An 18,425-nucleotide genomic window follows, 5' to 3' on the forward strand; every position below is an offset into this window, starting at 1 on the left:
AAAACCCCGGGTGCTGAAAGGAAAGCTGGGTGATCTGTAGTTACATTGAGTCGCGGTGAGGCGCCCTCTGGTGGATGAACTCATATGAACTCGAGCGTGGGAACTTTTCCAAGGCTGCAGTTCATGAGAACATCCACCAGAGGGCGCCTCACCGCAACTCAATGTAACTACAGATCACCCAGCTTTCCTTTCAGCACCCGGGGTTTTTACAGCCACGAGCAGTGCTTTAGCGCAGCTCCTGGCTGTAAAATGATTTAACCCCTTCAGATGGATTTACTTTGTGGGACCTGACAGTTCATCAGAAGGTATGTATATTGTTGGTTTATTATTTTGCCAAGCGAGGGTCTTCCGGATGGATTGAGAGAGCAATAAAATATTAAAACAACCTGTTTGTTTATTTCATTAAAATACTTTTTAATAACGTGTGTGTGTGTTTTTTAACCCTTTCATACAATTGGATTAATAATGGATAGGTGACATAATTGACGCCTGTCCATTATTAATCTGGCTTAATGTCACCTTACAATAGCAAGGTGACATTAACCCTTCATTACCCCATATCCCACCGCTACACGGGAGTGGGAAGAGAGTGGCCAAGTGCCAGAATAGGCGCATCTTCCAGATGTGCCTTTTCTGGGGTGGCTGGGGGCAGATGTTTGTAGCCAGGGGAGGCCAATAACCATGGACCCTCTCCTGGCTATTAATATCTGCCCTCAGTCACTGGCTTTACCACTCTGGCGGAGAAAATTGCGCGGGAGCCCACGCCAATTTTTTCAGCGATTTAACCCTTTATTTTACAAGCTACAGCGCCCAAATTTTGCACATACACACTACTAACATTAGTAGTGTGGAATATGCAAAAAAAAAAAGGGATATGAGATGGTTTACTGTATGTAAACCATGTCTCATATCCTGTCGGGTTGGAGAAGGAGAAATGAAAAGCCGGCAATTGAATTACCGGCTTTTCACTAACACCGCTGCGTATTTCTCGCAAGTCACACTGCTGGTCCGTGTGGTATCCGTATTTTTCTCACCCCCATAGACTTTCATTGGCGTATTTTTTGTGCAATACGCTGACAAATGCAGCATGCTGCGATTTTGTACGGCTGTAGAAAGGCGTATATTACGGATGCATTATATACGGCTGATAGGACCTGACCCATTGGGAATAATTGGGCCGTTTGTTAGGCGTGTTTTACGGACGTATTTTATGCGCTCTTACGTCCGTAAAACTCGCTAGTGTGACGGCAGCCTAAGGGTAAGTTCAAACAGATCGTTTTTGCTGCGTTTTTTTCTACAGAAAAACCTGATCATCTTGGAAGAGAAGTAGCTGCACCAAAAATGCAGGTTTAGGTGCTTTTTTGGTGCATTTTTGCCTCATTTTTGGTGCGTTTTTTTCATTCGTTTTTTTTTCTCCTTTGTGCATGCCAATAAAGTTAAGTGCACACAGAGAAAAAAAAAACAATTTCCTGTAGATAGAATAGATAGATTAATAGAATAGATATATTACCTGCGGTAACCTCTTCCGTGGCATTTTCCCACGGTGCAGAGGTTACCTCAGGTCAGGCTGTGAGGGAGCGCAGGCTCAGTGACGTCACCGCTAGTTACTGAGCTCTTGTGCCCGCGGTGTCTTTCATTCCCCAGTAGCTTACAGCCAGTAGCGGTCTCATTAGCAGCGCTGCCGATTGTAAGCTTTATCTCCCCCAGGTACTGCATGGGACACTCATTATTTTGGACTGCGATGGATCAGGGAGTATACTTCTGGTTTTTTATTTTTATTTCAGAAGATCGATGGCTTCACTTGGAATGGCAGAACAATAAAAAGATGACAAAATTGTGTGTTTTATTTCTTTAAAATACTTTTTTCTGCATGTGTGTTTGTTTAACCTTTTAATTACTAAAGGATTAGTAATGGATAGGTGTCTTGACGCCTCTCCATTACTAAGCTGGGCTTAATGTCACCTTTCAATAGGAAGGTGACATTAACACCTCATTACCCCACTTGCCACAGCTACAGTGTTATGGAAATTTGGTTTGGATAAATCTATCCCTGTGTGTGCTGAGGCCGTTCCCAATAAGACTGCGTATTTTGAGCGCTCCTCAAGAATGAGACTGTACACCATGGTGACAGAATAACATTCCACCAATACTGACGGTTTATTGTACATACATGGTTTTATAGGTGCATGTAGAACTGGGGTGGTTAGTTAATTAACATACAGTTAAGCTGCTATGTTATTGGTTGTGTGAATACATGAAAGATTCTTGTTAAGGCATAACAACAAGCTGATTTAGCACTTCATAAGTAGCTGTCGTTTTTTTCCTGCTATTCAGCAAAAATCTAGACATCATCTAAGACATCTGGTGTTGGTTCCTGTTTTGGTGTCTGGAAATACCAAGGAACTGTCTGGTCTGAGCTGGTCTGGCTAATGGGGTCAAGTTAAGCAACTGATTATAATGTATATATTAGCTGTGAGTTTATATGAGTTTATATGCAAGTGAGATCTATATGAAATATATACACTCACCGGCCACTTTATTAGGTACACCATGCTAGTAACGGGTTGGACCCCCTTTTGCCTTCAGAACTGCCTCAATTCTTCGTGGCATAGATTCAACAAGGTGCTGGAAGCATTCCTCAGAGATTTTGGTCCATATTGACATGATGGCATCTCACAGTTGCCGCAGATTTGTCGGCTGCACATCCCAAAGATGCTCCATACAAGGCAGGATGGATCCATGCTTTCATGTTGTTTACGCCAAATTCTGACCCTACCATCCGAATGTCGCAGCAGAAATCGAGACTCATCAGACCAAGCAACGTTTTTCCAATCTTCTACTGTCCAATTTCGATGAGCTTGTACAAATTGTAGCCTCAGTTTCCTGTTCTTAGCTGAAAGGAGTGGTACCCGGTGTGGTCTTCTGCTGCTGTAGCCCATCTGCCTCAAAGTTCGACGCAATGTGCGTTCAGAGATGCTCTTAGGCCTACCTTGGTTGTAACGGGTGGCGATTTGAGTCACTGTTGCCTTTCTATCAGCTCGAACCAGTCTGCCCATTCTCCTCTGACCTCTGGCATCAACAAGGCATTTCCGCCCACAGAACTGCCGCTCACTGGATTTTTTTTCTTTTTCGGACCATTCTCTGTAAACCCTAGAGATGGTTGTGCGTGAAAATCCCAGTAGATCAGCAGTTTCTGAAATACTCAGACCAGCCCTTCTGGCACCAACAACCATGCCACGTTCAAAGGCACTCAAATCACCTTTCTTCCCCATACTGATGCTCGGTTTGAACTGCAGGAGATTGTCTTGACCATGTCTACATGCCTAAATGCACTGAGTTGCCGCCATGTGATTGGCTGATTAGAAATTAAGTGTTAACAAGAAGTTGGACAGGTGTACCTAATAAAGTGGCCGGTGAGTGTATATTTCCATCACAACAGGGCAAGTGGGAAAAGCCGGGCTAAGCGCCAGAATTGGCGCATCTAATAGATGAGCCTTTTCTGGGCAGCTGTGGGATGCTATTTTTAGGCTGGGGGGCCTATATCAGTGACCCCTTACCAGCCTGAGAATAGCAGCCCCCCAGGTGTGAGCATTAGCAAGGCTACTTGTTGCAGCCCCAGCTGTGAGTTTTGTCTGACAGCGTGGGAACCGCAGCTCTCTGACCGGCAGGGATGATTTCCCTGCTGATCAGAAGTGATTTTTCCGCGCTGTCATGCATATGGCAGTGTGTCAGACAGTGTAATGTAATGGGGTTCGGGTCTGCTTTGCTGGATGACAGGCTGCATGGATTCATCCTGCAGCCTGCCATCTCGATGTAGCGGAGCCGAGTGTGAGGTCACATCTGGCTGTCCTTGACTTTTCTGCAGCAAGTACGCTGCAAGAAATGTCAAACTGCATATTTGCAGCGTTTATCACCATCCATTCAAGTCAATGGGTGGAAAACGCTGGAAAAATGCTGAAAGTGACATGCTCTGTCCAAAAAACGCAGCAAAGCACAAAATACTGATCCCACAAAAACCAATGTGTGTCGATGAGATTTCTGAAATCTCATAGGCTTTGCTGGTACTGTAAAAAGCAGCTGAAAATTAGCATAAAAAAGCGCAGCAAAAACACCCTGTGTCAACTTACCCTAAGTGTCGCTTGTGATAGAAATGGTACAGCATACACTAGTCAGAATCCCGGGCCTCGTTTTCTGTGTACAGGAAGATACGATTTAAACTTAACAAAAGTGCTTAGATCACCCCTTTATTACGGTAGCTTTATTATAAAATGCCCTACACATCCCCCTATAATCCCTAAATGGACATAAAGCCGTGGATAATAAAAAAAAAAAAAAAAGCAGTAATACAGTAAGTAAAAAGTCAGAGAATGAGAATTAGATGGCTGGTTTAAGATATTTATAGATCTGACATTGTATGATGAGAAATGACGCGTATGAATGATGAGACATAGTGAATACATAGAGGAATAGAAGGGCTTGTAGGGGAAGGCATAGAGCTATCCCCTGCAACCTGTGAATGAGGTATATGTCACTATTTTGGCATAAATGTTTACCTTTTTAAGCCTTCTTTTCTTGAAACATGCATCTAATAACTTTTTTTTTTCAGGTGATGAATGATAACATTACAATTACGCCTCCGCAATCGAGTCTGTCAACCAGCGTTGGAACAGTGTTGAGCTGCTGTCACAGTGTTCTCGCTACTCCTTGTTTTGGAATGGTCTACAGAGCCAAATGTGAGCTGATGGTAGAACTGTTAAGTAGGCTGTGTTTACTGGCTCGTCACTGCTTGACCTCTGAGCATGGCATCTCAAAGCAAGTTTTGGATGTTCTTAATTTAACTCTTAAGCAGTATACCCTTCTACAAAGACAACAAGCTAACAACAACAGACTTTTCGTGCAAGTGCTCACACAACTATTTGAACCATGTTTGCGTTTACTGAATACCTTAGCCAGCCAAGTGTTTGACAAGGATAGTAGCGATGGAATCCACCAGCTCGTTAAAGATATTGAGGGTAACATTGAAGTGATTCTTCAGGCTGGCCTTTTCCAGGCTGAACTTCTCATAATTTACAAAGAGCAACTACTTTCTGATGTGGGAAAATTGGAGAAGAAAAAAGGATCATTCAAAGATTGTTTTACTCCAGTTTGTTCAATGTTGACAAAACTAGAGTCAATTGAATTTTGTGAGGAAGATATCCAGCTGTCTTTTCTTGCAAATTCTGTTCCCTTTCTTTATAAATTGTTTTTAGACTCTTACTGCCGTGATGGAAATGAAACACTTTGCTTCCAGATGCTTGTCAGATTGATAGAATGTCTTTGTGGACCTTTTCAAGTAAAGGATGATGACCTAAATATCTTGATTCCAGTATGGCCGAAAGCTGGTATGACTGGACTGGACAGCATTCTGAATCTTGCAGTTAACCATAATATATATAATATTGCAGAGGATAACATAAGGGGGAAGGGTAGTCAGTACACGTTCTACCGAAATGTAACACAAATGCTTGTGTGCAATCCATGCATGCCTTCACTACCTTGGTTCAAGTGCTTGAAAACTTTGAACACATTAAATCATCTTATTGTAGAACCAGACCTTGCTGACATATTGCATGCCTGCTTTGATGCTGATATTTCTGATATGCGCATCAGAAAAGCACAGGAAACCTTAGTGGCTAGCCTTCTGCAGACATATACAAAACTTCGACAGTTTCCAAAATTATTTCAGAAAATACTTTTGGTCATAGGTCAGCCACAAAAAATGAAACGGCCATTTCTTTTGTCAGGATTGACCAAAAAACTCACAGAATTTCTTGTTCAACTTCCACCTAATCAAATGTTGGATATGTGGGCTATGATTTTGGAAAACTATCAACTAGCTCATATTGACGAAGACCCCAATCTCAGCCTAAAGCTGGAACACTTGAGTTCACTTTTGCATTGTTTAATGATGAACATGAAAAGCTTAGATGGAAATACTCCATTGGCAGTTATCTACCGTTTTCAGCAAGTCATGAAGCAAATTGCTAATGGGCTGATATTGCCTTCCCTAACCATTGTGAAAAAACAAGATTTGGAGGCTAGTGATTCACGCTGGCTTCAAAAGCTTTGTGAAGTTGTCCTTATGCTTGTCCACACATGGATAGAAGTAAATACCGTGACCGCATTGAATTGTGACAAATATGTCTCACAAATGTGCGAACTGGCTCTTCCATTAGATTCACCTTTGGAGTGTTGGGATTTTTCTATATTTTTTGAAGATAGAGAATGTTGGCAAAAAGTTCATACTCTTTGTAGACAATCAAATGTACCCGCTATGTTCTACTTTGGACTTCTTTCTATTCACAAAATGAAGCTACTTCTTACGCACATTCAGATGCCATCTGAATCTGACAGACTCACTTTGCAAGCATCTGCATCATTTTTTGTTAACTCTTGTAGCAATCTTTTGGAACACAAAGATCAAAAACCTTACCGCGGCAATATGAATGCAGCCAGTGTACATTGCCTTCCGATTGCTCAGTGGCACTTTATTGTTTCAAATATTACACTTCTCCTTCCATACATTTCCCTTGGAGATATGAACCATATTGCTGACTTTCTGTTGGTAACTCAACTGCCTGGTAATGGCCCAAGCAAGCTAGTTGACAATGATGTCACAGTTGACTTAAAAGCAATTTCAAAAGGTTTGCTGCAAAGTGATTCTTTTTCGGAAATGTGCATTTTGCAGTGCATCTTCATAACCAGAATCATTAAGTGTGCTACGCTGGTGATAGAGAAAACTGTATTGCATGAAATTTTGCTTCTTCTTTCTTTAAAGAATTCGGATTGGCACGAGAGTGCTATTTCTGTGTTTGACAAAGGGGCCACAATTGGAACGTCAAGAGTCGTTGACAGCTGTGATGATTCAGTGTTTGCTACCAACATGAAGAATGTTCTGGAACTTATTTCCTCAGTAGTATCAGACATGGATGAATTTGTTAATTTTACTGATGGAGAAATGAACTTGTTAATTGATCTGGCAGAATTAATTTGTGAGTTAAATCCTGACAGCCTGCTGCCATCAGACCTGTGTCGATGCTTTTTCTTATTATTATCATTGGCTAATGTAAGTTCTTTGAGAAGCCTTCATGTTGCAAGTGTTTGCTACAGAGGTTTAACATGTCTGCTTAGTAGTACTCATGCAAATTCTTTATTTAAAATTGCGTATGCTAGTGACTTTCTGAATATTGTTCTAACATGCTTCCGGTCAGCAAATTGGGACATTACTGAAGACAATGAACAGTACTGGCTAAAATTTCTTCACATTATCAATTTATTTTTTGACACCTTTTTTTCTCTTGTGATAAAACGAAAGCAAAGTGTTCTTATTAATCTAGAAAAAAGTACAACCTTTGTCCTTAATGCTATTTCCAACACTGAAAGAACATTTTGGAATACCTGCAAAGGTCAGTTACATATTGTGATTCTGAAAAACTTATGTCATCATTTAGCAACTACAATCAAGGTGCATAATGAAAATCTGGGAAATGCAGAATGTTTAAATGGCCTGTTGCATCAAACTGCTGTCAAACTAAAGTCCGTAATTCAGCAATGCTTAGAAATCACTGCCTCCAGTCCATTTCTACCCTCCATCCTAGTAACATCTACTACTACTCTTCTTGAAGCAGAACTTTGTGTTGAAGGAAACCTCCATAACACGGAACTCTACAGAACCTTCTACTCCCAGATTTTGAGGGAGCTTTGTTTTGCGAAGGAGCAAAATGCTTTTTTGAAGTCATCATTGCATTATTTGACTGTATGCATTGGAGTTAAAACCGTTTATCCTACACAGCAAGGGTTGCCCGCCTCTATATTCACTACTGTGGGAGATCTCCTAGCTAGTAAGTGTTGAATGTGTGTTTTGTATGTCATTTTATTTTCTCAATTGTAAGACTTCCCTAGTTAGACATTTAGAATTGAGAGTCCTCAGTGGTTGATACCTTTTAATGGCTAACCACTGAGGACTCTCAATTCTAAATATTTTTCTATCTACTGGCTAACACGGTACCAAGATATATTTCTTTCCTGTATCTAGTTAGACATATAACTTATTGTTTTCTTTGCCTTTCCTCCATTGAATAGGAACAAAATACTTGGAATTTTCCATTTTCCGTTACAGCCGCTATGTTGGTTAGCTTATCATGGTGGTTCACCATTCTGTGTCCATTAACTGATCAATATTTCTGCATTGATGCAATTTATTTTCTTAACCTAAACCACATTTCGGAGGGTTTCAGCTTTCAAAAGAATAATTTATACAACCAATGGATGAATTTAGCATCCGGTTATAAGCTTTTATTTACATAACATGGATAAGCGACATAACTTCTGTCAGGGAGTGTAATGTGTGGCTATCAAGCTGTTGTCGTAGCCTTGTGCTGAGTGGTGGTGACTTCTTCCAGCAGTGAGAACAGTAGCCTGGTAATCACTATAATTCCAGACTCCCCAACCGTTGCTCATACAGCTGTTGTGCAGTAGAGTTCAGAGCACAGCAGAGAAATCATCATGCTGTGCTCTGAACACTGACTTGGCTCTTGTCAGTCTGTATTAAGCCTCAATCAGTCTGTAATCGGGATGTCTGTATGAGGTTTTAGTTCTGAACAGATGTCTGATGCGCTTTGCAGATGTAGCAGTAAAGCCTCATTCAGACATGCCTGCAGACATCTGAATGAGGCTTTACATTGAGAAGAGTGATGGATGTAATCCCATCATGTGTAATACTGTCCGCTGAACTGTGTATCTAAGGCTGGTTTCACATTTGTGGTTGTGTCCGCAGCATTTGTGACGCAATTTTCCGCATGCGTCGTGTATTCCTACCTTTAACATTAGGGAAGCAGGTGCCTGCGATTGGTTGCGTTTTGCCGCGTTTGATGCATGCGTCGTTTCGTTGTCTGCGGCTTGGTGCGATAAACGCTACATGTAGTAATTTCAGAGACGTCAATTTGGCGCCTTGAAACGTATGCGGTTGTTAGCGGAAGGAATGCGGCAAAAAAGCGCATTACGGTCTACGTGAACGCATGCGTTCGCAAGCACATGCGTTTGCTTGCGTTTTACCACAGGAAAGCATGTCTAGACACTGATTAGCCACCCCCCACATACAAACTGATAAAAGGAGGGAGTGGGCATTGGCAGGTCACTACACAGCAGACTGGGAACAAGAGCAGACACAGGAAAGCACCTTGAGAAAACACTCAGAGCAATGTGAGTATCAAAGCCAATGTCTTTATTTTCTATTTTCTGTCTCTATATATCCTAATTTCTCTCTTTTTTTTTTTTTTTTTTCTTGCTGCATGCAACAGAATGTCATCTGAGGAGCAACGGCTTGGGCCTGCACAAGGTGGAAATGAAAGTGAAGTGAGTACACACCTCTTCAGATTGGTAAGTATTCTCTGTCACATCTACACATGTGACGACATTTTTTTTTCCTTTTTTTAGAGCAGTTCTTCCACTGCGGCAGAGGTTGGGCAGGAGCAGCGTGGACACGGTCGGGTGGCAAGGCGGCAGCATGTAAGTATACCTGGCTGTTTATTGAATCCTGACTTTACTTTTCTTGAATGTGCATTTCTTTACTTTCCTCTTTCTTTACCTTTTTCTTCTTGACTCCTTTTTTTTTTTTGTCTGACTTTGAACATTCATGCCAGTTTTCTGTCTCTGTTGTTTTCTTTCTTTTCCTTATGTTAATGTCTCCAACATTAATGTCTTTATTTATTTTTTGGGTTCCAGAACGGGATGAGGACCTCATTGACAATGACATCCTAATCTCCCTGGTCCATGAGCGAGTCCCGTTGTGGGACACCCGCGTTCCACAGCACTCGGACAACGTGACGATCAGGGGGCTATGGAATGAGGTAGCCAAAGCGATGTGAGATGGCTGGGACAACGCCCTGACTCGGGTCCGAAATGCATTTTGTAAGTATTGCAATGCGGTGTGCTGCAGCAGTGACCTTGGCCGGTATCACTCAACTGTGTGTAATCAGAGAAATTCCTGAGTTTCTCTGATCACACACAGTTGTGTGATCACGATCAAAAGTGCATTGTCTAATCGTTATTTATATTTTTCAACAGTGCTCAAAGTGAAAACACGTTGGCGTTCGATGAATGATCGCTTCAACAAGGACCTTCGTCAAGGGAGCCGGGTTCCTAGTGGTTCTGGAGCAAAGATCCGCAAATACAAGTATCACTGCATCCTTGCATTTTTGAGACCGGTCCTTGCCCAGAGAACGTAAGTATTTTTTGTGGTGTAATGGGTTGTGTTGTATTGCCTAATGTATATTTTTCTATTCCACAGGAGTTGGCGCTATTGTAAATGTTTGGTATTAATGTGTTTTTTTTCTTTTTTCACAGCACATGGAGCAGCACTCTGGACCCTGGTTCTGGAGCGGTCCTTCATCAAACAGCCATGGACCCGTCTGTCATCCAGTAGCGCTGCAGCAAGTGGGCCTGCCACACAGACTGGAGACCAGGAAGCTGGTCCATCAGGTGCTCCCCTGTCCCAGTCCTCTGCCTCTTTTTTTTATTTTTTTTTATTTTTTTTGGTGGTTCTCTTGCTGGCAGAGGGCTTCGGACAGGTCACTCAAGCCCGAATTTTTGCACTTGAGCTCGGTCTTTCATGATGGACTCAAAGCGATGGGTGACCGACTGGATAGTGCCATAAACCATATGCATACACTTATCCAGGATGTCATCAGAAGCCTTGACCAAGAGAAGGCCGACCTCCAGAGGCCAGCACATCATTTTTTCAATCAAATAGAGAAGGGCATGTTGGAACACCTTACTCCTGATCTCCAGCTTAGTGTCATGCAGGCCTGCATTGCTGCTTATGTGTAGGCCCTGCAGCAGAGTCGGTATTTTCAGCAGACAGTGGCGACATTTCCACCTGTGCCAATACTGTCAAACGTGACCTCAATGCCGGCCTCTTCTAAATATCACTGCATGGCCGCCACCATTCCAAGCACTGCTGGACACACTACAGCACCACCACCATGCTGAGTGTTTTTGGACAGCCCACCGCCACCACCATGGCAACTGCTGCTCCTGCTTGGACCTCCTCCACTGCCACCACCATGCAGCAGCAGCAGGACCCTGGCATGGCCTTCCCTACCACCACCATGCAGCAGCAGAACCCTGGCATGGCCTTCCGCTCTACCACCACGATGCAGCAGCAGCAGCAAGACCCTGGCATGGCCTTTCCCACCATCATGCAGCAGCCGGACCCTGGCATGGCCTTCACCACCACCACCACAACCATGCAGCAGCGGCGGCACACGGACCCTGACAGGTCAGACACCACGACCAGGCCGCAACAAATGAGCCCACCTAGGCTCCCTAGACGGCAGCGCCGATCCCAAAAGGGAAAAAAAATAAAAAGCAAAGGACGATCTCAATTCCTTCCCCTCACCTCCCAATGTGTCTGTAATGTCAGGTTTGTCTCACCCTTCCAGTGTGTCTCTGCCCTCTCATGCGTCAAGCACCATCCCCGAACTCCCAGACCCCACTACTTTAATTGCCCCTTCTCCTGCCACCCTTGCGTCGTCCACAGCCAGGCCTCACAGCTACACACCCCACAGTTCCGTCACTCTACCCCAAGCAGGTGCAGTTAATTTTTTGTTTTTGTTAAAAATAAATGTTAATATTTTTTGCCCCCAATACTGTGTGGTTATTTGTGTATTTTGCCGCTGACAACACACACTGCGAAGTACACTTTGTTCTTTTGCCACCTCATAGCTCCAGTAGTTAAGTACAACACTGTAGCTTTGTGTATTTGGTATGGAGCTATGAGTTGTCAAAAAAATATTACTTGTATTTTCTCCATAATCTCTTCAGTCTGCTTAATCTGTGTCACGGACTGAAGAGACAATGGCGGTAATACAAAGCAGAACTATGCTCAACAGGTGATGTATAAAAAAACTCATTATTTATGACACCTGACCTGGTGAGTAGAGAACTCCTTGTATAACCTCCATTTTCTCTTCAGTCTACGTAATCTCACAAACTAAAGAGACGATGGAGGTCATACAAGGCATCTATACTGACCTGAACAGGTGACAGAAATTGTGAATTCATGAGGCTGGGTTTTGTGCACATGGAGTTAGTATTTTTCCATCATACATGACGGCACCACGAGAGAGGGGATCTGCCCTTCAAGGACAGGAAACCTTCAAGATAAAAGGGGCGGCTCCTCTCTTCACATCAGTTGGTTTCCTGTCCTTGACGGGGAACCCTCAAGATGAAGACTTCAGATGAAGACAGAAGAGGATGCCTGGGTTGGGTGGATTAGGGCAGGCGCTGGTCTGCTGCACCCGTCACCAGGTACCGGGAGTTGCCTCGGGGGCCATGTATTCCATGCCCCATCCCCCCCGAGCGAAGCATTGCCACAACCCGTGAGGCAATGCCCGGGTAAAAGATTATCCTCGGGGGCCGCAGGTAGCATTTCCCCCCTGTTGATTAAAAATTCTCCTGTCCTCGGGGGTCACTACATGGTGCCCGCCATTTTGACCAAAGGTGGCCATGCAGCCCGTAAGGCACATCGGTGCCCAGGCTGGATAAGTCTCCTCGGAGGTTTGGGGGCCTCCCTGTTGAGTTTTAAAAAAAGCAGGTCTCCTTTCCCCCATCCCCCTTCCCTCCCTCCCTGGTCGGTACCTTAGACAGCGGTGAGGTATGGAGCGGTGTCAGGCAGGCACTATGGATCTGTGGGTGAGTGTGGCGTGTCCGACGGCGTGGACACTGCAGAGTTTCCTGCTTGGCCGGCGCCATGTTCCCAGGGGTGGCGCAGTACGCGCGTGCGCACATCGCCGGGCGGCAGCACTCGGAACTTTTGTGCAGGACACTGAGGCTGGAGGACCGGAAACTTCACCGCGCACCGGAAGTAAGGGCCGGGTGCGCGCCTGGAAGTAGAGTGCACATGGGTGCTGGAGGACTGCAGAGCAGCGCGCACCGGAAGTAAGTGCTGGGTGCGCGCGGAGGACCCAGCGGCGGCACTCGGAGCAGAGGCAGGATCAACCAGGTGAGTGGTTAATTAAGTAGCGTGCCACGGAAGTGGTTGCCGGAGGCGCGGTTAGATATCATCATACAGTGCAGGCGTTGCGCTCTCCCCTCCGTCTCTCCCCTCTTTTCTTACATACATTGGGGGGTGGAGTATAGGAGGTCCCCAGAAAGTATAAGCCAAAAACTAAAAATAAGAAATGTCCCTTGTGTAAAAAGCCTTTAAAAACAGCCTGGAGTAAAAGACTGTCAGGAGTGCATCAACAAGACAGTGGTGGAGGAAACACCCTCCTTTACGGAGAGCCTAAGATCACTGATCCAGTCAGAGGTCTCTAGGTCTGTAAAACCATTACAGACAGCTGACACAGATACCAGATCTGGGGACAGATCCAGCCCCTCAGTAGCATCCCAGAGGGATTCCTCGGAGTCAGAGGAGGACTCGCACAGCACTACCATGGGGCTGGTAGACGAGAAGGCAAAAAAGACAGCCCAGGAACTTATGTTCAGTGGTCTACAAAAGAAAAAATGGAGGTCATTCCCTATTAATGAACAGTTACAAGAACTAATTAAAAGGGAATGGCAGAAACCGGAGAAAAGGTCCCAAATAACCAACTCACTAAAGAGAAGATATCCTTTTGAGGAGGAGGCATCCTCATCTTAAGATAGAGCCCCAAAAATTGATGTGGCAATTTCAAAAGTTGCCAGAAAATCCTCCTTGCCATTCGAGGATTTAGGTTCTCTAAAGTAACCTCTGGATAGAAAAGTAGACGGTTTCCTGAAAACAGCATGGGAAGTCTCGGCACGAGCACTAAGGCCAGCTATCGTGGCCACTTGTGTAGTCAGATCCCTAAAAATCTGGATAGACATCCTGGAGGAACAGGTAGAACAAAAAGTTCCCAGAGAGACTATCCTAGAGGCAATACCAACCATGAGAGCAGCGGCAGTATTTCTAGCTGAAGCATCAGCAGACTCTGCTAGACTGGCAGCAAAGTCAGCAGCTTTAGCCAACACAGGACGCTGTGTGGTATGGCTTAAAGGGAACCTGTCACCCCCCCCAGTCGTTTCAAACTAAAAGAGCAACCTTGTGCAGCAGTAATACTGCATTCTGATTTAGTTCTGGGTGCTGTAACTAGAGAAATAATCAGTTTTATAATTTGTCTGAAATACCTGGTCCTCAGTCAAGTAGGCCGGCGTTTCCCCCCTGCTTCAGACAGCACACAGCTGTCACTCACATCTTCTTGGCGCCGCCGCCTCGTCACCACTGTTTTCAAAAGTAGCCGGCGCCTGGGCTCTTAACTCCTGCCTGGTGCAGGCGCAGTGAGCGCTGGTTGTCTTTCCTCATATGCAGTCCAGCTGACTGCGCCTGCGCGGCCGCCCTGCCTGTGATTCCCAGCCCCACAGTGACTTATGATTTATTCACATTGCGGGGCTGGGATTCACATGCAGGGCGGCTGCGCAGTCAGCTGGACTGCATAGGAGGAAAGACGGCCAGCGCTCACTGCGCCTGCACCAGGCAGGGGTAAAGAGCGCAGGCGCCGGCTACTTTTGAAAACAGCGGTGAGGAGGAGGCGGCGCCCGGCGTGAAAATGTGAGTGACAGCTGTGTGCTGTCTGAAGCAGGGGGGAAACGCTGGCCTACTTGACTGAGGACCAGGTATTTTGGACAAATTATAAAACTGATTATTTCTCTAGTTACAGCACCCAGAACTAAAAGAGCCACCTTGTCAAAATGCAGCATTACTGCTGCACAAGGTGGCTCTTTTAGTATGAAACGACTGGGGGGGGGGGTGACATGTTCCCTTTAAATGCTGGCCAGGAGATACACAGGCAAAGATGAAACTTTGCTCTTTGCCATGTGAGGGGAACTTCCTGTTTGGACCGGCATTAGACGAGGTGTTGGAAAAAGCCAGTGACAAAAAGAAAAATTTTCCAAAGCAGCCATTTCAGCCCTTTCGGCACTCCTTTAAGAGAGGCCGAAAATTCCGAAGACCGCAGTTTAGAGACCGAGACAGGAGCAACTTGGACAAGCGATCCAGGGGAGGAAAAGGCTTCTATTTTGGCAAGTCCCCCAGAGACACCAAGAAACCCTCCCAGTGAATGTCCTTCTCAGGTGGGAGGAAGGCTCTCACTTCCTTCCAGCCTGGGAGAGGATCTCATCCAGCGTATGGATCCGTCAGATTATAGGATCAGGACTAAAACTAAAATTCCACCACTGGCCTCCAAGAAGATACATGCAGACCCCGGTACAGTCCTCCCAAGAGAAACAAGACAGTCTGGAAGGAGAAATAATATCACTCCTAGACAAACACATCTTGGAAGAAGTTCCAGTAGAAGAAAGGATGAAAGGGTTTTACTCCCCCCTTTTTCTCATAAAAAAACGGACAATTCTTGGAGGACAATATTAAATCTAAAGGGCCTCAACAAATATTTAATAATTGCATCGTTCAAGATGGAAACAATAAAATCAGCAGTGAAGCTCCTATTCTATCCTGATAGAACAAAGGCTCTGGAAATGTAAAATGGTTCCGCGAGAATTCAGCAAATTCTCTGCTCTCAAATCCAAATGCCCCTCTCCCTTCTGAGCCCCACAGTGTACCTAAACCACGTATAGCATCCACATGTTTGGCATTTCTGAAGCGATAAGAGCCCGCCTAACTTATGGGTGTATGTTTCCAGAAGCAAGAGCTGGGCTTAAGGTACTGATGACTGCAACATACTGGTCACTATAACAGCAGTTTGCAATTTTCACTCTGCAACAATCATTGCTGCTTGTTTTTGGAAAATACCTGTGGAGTGAAAATTGTAACAACACCTGTAGATAAATTCCCAAAGGGGTATAATTTCCAAACTGGGGTCACTTGAGGGGGATATTGGGGGTAGATGCGGTTTGTAAAACAATGTCACTTATGGGGTGTTTCTGCTGTTCTGGCACCTCAAAGGGTCTGCCAATGTGACGCGTCACCCTCAAACCATTCCAGCAAAAATCTGAACTCTAATACAACCCATCTTCCATTCTGAACTTTATACTGTGCCTCAAAAGTAGTTTTCGACCACATGTGGGGTATCTTTGTATTCATGTTAAATTGCACAATAAATTGTATGGTCCATTCTGCTTTTGTTACCCATGTAAAATTTAAAAAATTGTGAAACACCAATATTTTTGCAGGAAATATTTTTTCATTTTCACAGCACAATATTATAAAATTCCTTGAAGCACCTTTGAATTCAATGGGCTCACCACACCTCTAGATAATTTTTTGAGGGGTGTAGTTTACAAAACGGGGTCATTTGTTTTGGATTTCCACTGTTAAATGGAACTTTCCACTCTGAATGTGACATGGCATCTGCTAATAATTCAGTACAGTTTTGGGTTCCAAAAATCAAATGGCACTCCTTCCCATCTAAGCCCTGCTGTGCATCCAAATGGTAGTTTTCCACAACGTATGGGGTATCGGTGTACTCAGGAGAAAATGCACAACAAATTTTACTGTGTATTTTTTTTTCTGTTACCTTTGTGAAAATGCAAAATTTATGGCTAAAATACTTTTATGGAAAAAAGTAAAATTTTCATTATTTGCTTCCACATTATTCGTTCACAGGAACTAAACCAAACTTCTTGAATGTGGTTTTGATCAGTTTGAGGAGTGCAATTTTTAGAATGGCATCACTTTTTAATGGGAGTTTGGATGAAGCTAAATGCAGGGGCATTCCTGGGAGAAAACCTTTTAGAGGCAGCAAATGGCTTGAGACGGGCGTAGGTTCATCTTCCAGCAGGACAAAGATCCACAACATACTGTCAGTGATACAATGGAATGGTTTAGATCACATCATATTCATGCATGTGAATGACTCAGTAAGACCTAAATCCCATTGAGAATCTGTGGCAACACTAGAAAATTGCTGTTCACAGATGCTCTACAATCCAGTCTCAATGATCTAGAGCTAGTTTACAAAGGAGGAGTAAAAATGTCAGCTTCTAAATGTGCAAACCCGGTAGAAACATACTCCAAAAGCATGCAGCTTTGTAGGTGGTCCTACAAAGTATTGACATAGGGGGAGTTAATACTCATCACAATTTTCAGATTTATAGTTTTAAAATAATTAGAAAGCCATGTATTATTTCCTTTACACTTTACAAATACTTGCTACTTTGTGTTGGCAGATCCCTGTGCATTTGTTTCATATTTAGAAGAAATGACAGGTACAATTTTTATTAGAGGATAGGTTATCAAACAAGTGTTTTTCTAGTTTTTTGACAGCTTTTTTTCCCCTCCTTTTGAGGTCCCTGGTTCGTCAATGAGATACTCCAAGATGCTGAAATAGAGCTGCAACATTTAATAAACCGAGTGATAGAAGATTGTACCTGTGAGGAATTTCACGCATTACTGAAATTTGTTTTAAACAAACTTGAAGTCTGTCATTTGTGGAGCAACGATTATAAGGTTGGTGTTTTTTTTTTTGTTTTTTTTTTTAAATCTGATATTAAAATTCAGTTCCAATGTATGCAGAAGTAAAGTTATTCTTTCAATTGAAAATGTAGAGGATTTTTTTGGATTGTAAAATGCACATTTTTAGCAACATATTTCTTGCTAAAATGTGTGACTTATAGTCTGGAAGTTTCCTGTGATCCAGGAGAATGCTGCCACTTCCTGATCACCGAAAGAACTTTAAGGAACTTAAAATTTGGTAGTGCATACAAGTGTGCAGCAGAGTGTATCTATACAACAGAGTTGTATTCATGCAGCAATGTTGTGTATTTCTGTGCTGCAGAGATTGTGCATTCTGTAATATTATGCGTATGATACACATACTACAAAAAAACACAAACAATGGATCAGTTACCTTTCTATTCTCTCCTAGTGCATTAAAATCAGTGACATTGATCCCTCTTCTTTAAACCAGATGTTTTAATTAGTGGAGAATGTTTTTCATGCTGTCTATACCTCAACTGAATCTTACGGTAAATTGCACCCTATAGTCAGAAAAAAATTGATCAATAAAAAAGCAGCTACAGAAAGATATTAACCCCTTCTGACAGGGCTGGCTCCAGGTTTTCATGGGCCACGGGCGAAAGTCTGTGCGCTTCTTTAACACATACCACGATTCATGATGCACAGATACAGCAGAGAAATATAGGTATAGAACAATGCAAAGATTTCACTAATTACATTACATGAGTGATCTCTGTCGCAAATTCTACAATTCCATACGTATAATGCATCCCATAATCCTCCATATAGTATAATGCACAGTCCATTGTCCTCCATATAGTATAATGCACCCCCATAGTCCTCCATATTCCTTTATATACTATAATGCACCTCCATATTAGTATAATACACAGCCCATACCCTTCATATAATGCACTGACCATAGTCCTTCATATGGTATAATTCACAGCACACA

At 43.5% G+C, this 18,425-nt stretch overlaps 1 protein-coding gene across 3 annotated transcripts in view; it reads left to right on the forward strand.

Annotated features, from left to right (window-relative positions):
* URB2 (URB2 ribosome biogenesis homolog) overlaps window positions 1-18,425 on the forward strand; it is a 139,141-nt gene that overhangs the window by 79,269 nt on the left and 41,447 nt on the right. For all 3 annotated transcript variants that reach the window (XM_077259447.1, XM_077259449.1, XM_077259448.1), the window contains 2 exons: window positions 4,607-7,880; window positions 17,301-17,461. In XM_077259447.1, coding sequence (XP_077115562.1) covers window positions 4,607-7,880; window positions 17,301-17,461 — 3,435 coding nt within the window. The remainder of the gene's footprint in view (window positions 1-4,606; window positions 7,881-17,300; window positions 17,462-18,425) is intronic.

The sequence above is a fragment of the Ranitomeya variabilis genome, chromosome 4, assembly GCF_051348905.1.
Source record: "Ranitomeya variabilis isolate aRanVar5 chromosome 4, aRanVar5.hap1, whole genome shotgun sequence".
Lineage (NCBI taxonomy): Eukaryota > Metazoa > Chordata > Amphibia > Anura > Dendrobatidae > Ranitomeya > Ranitomeya variabilis.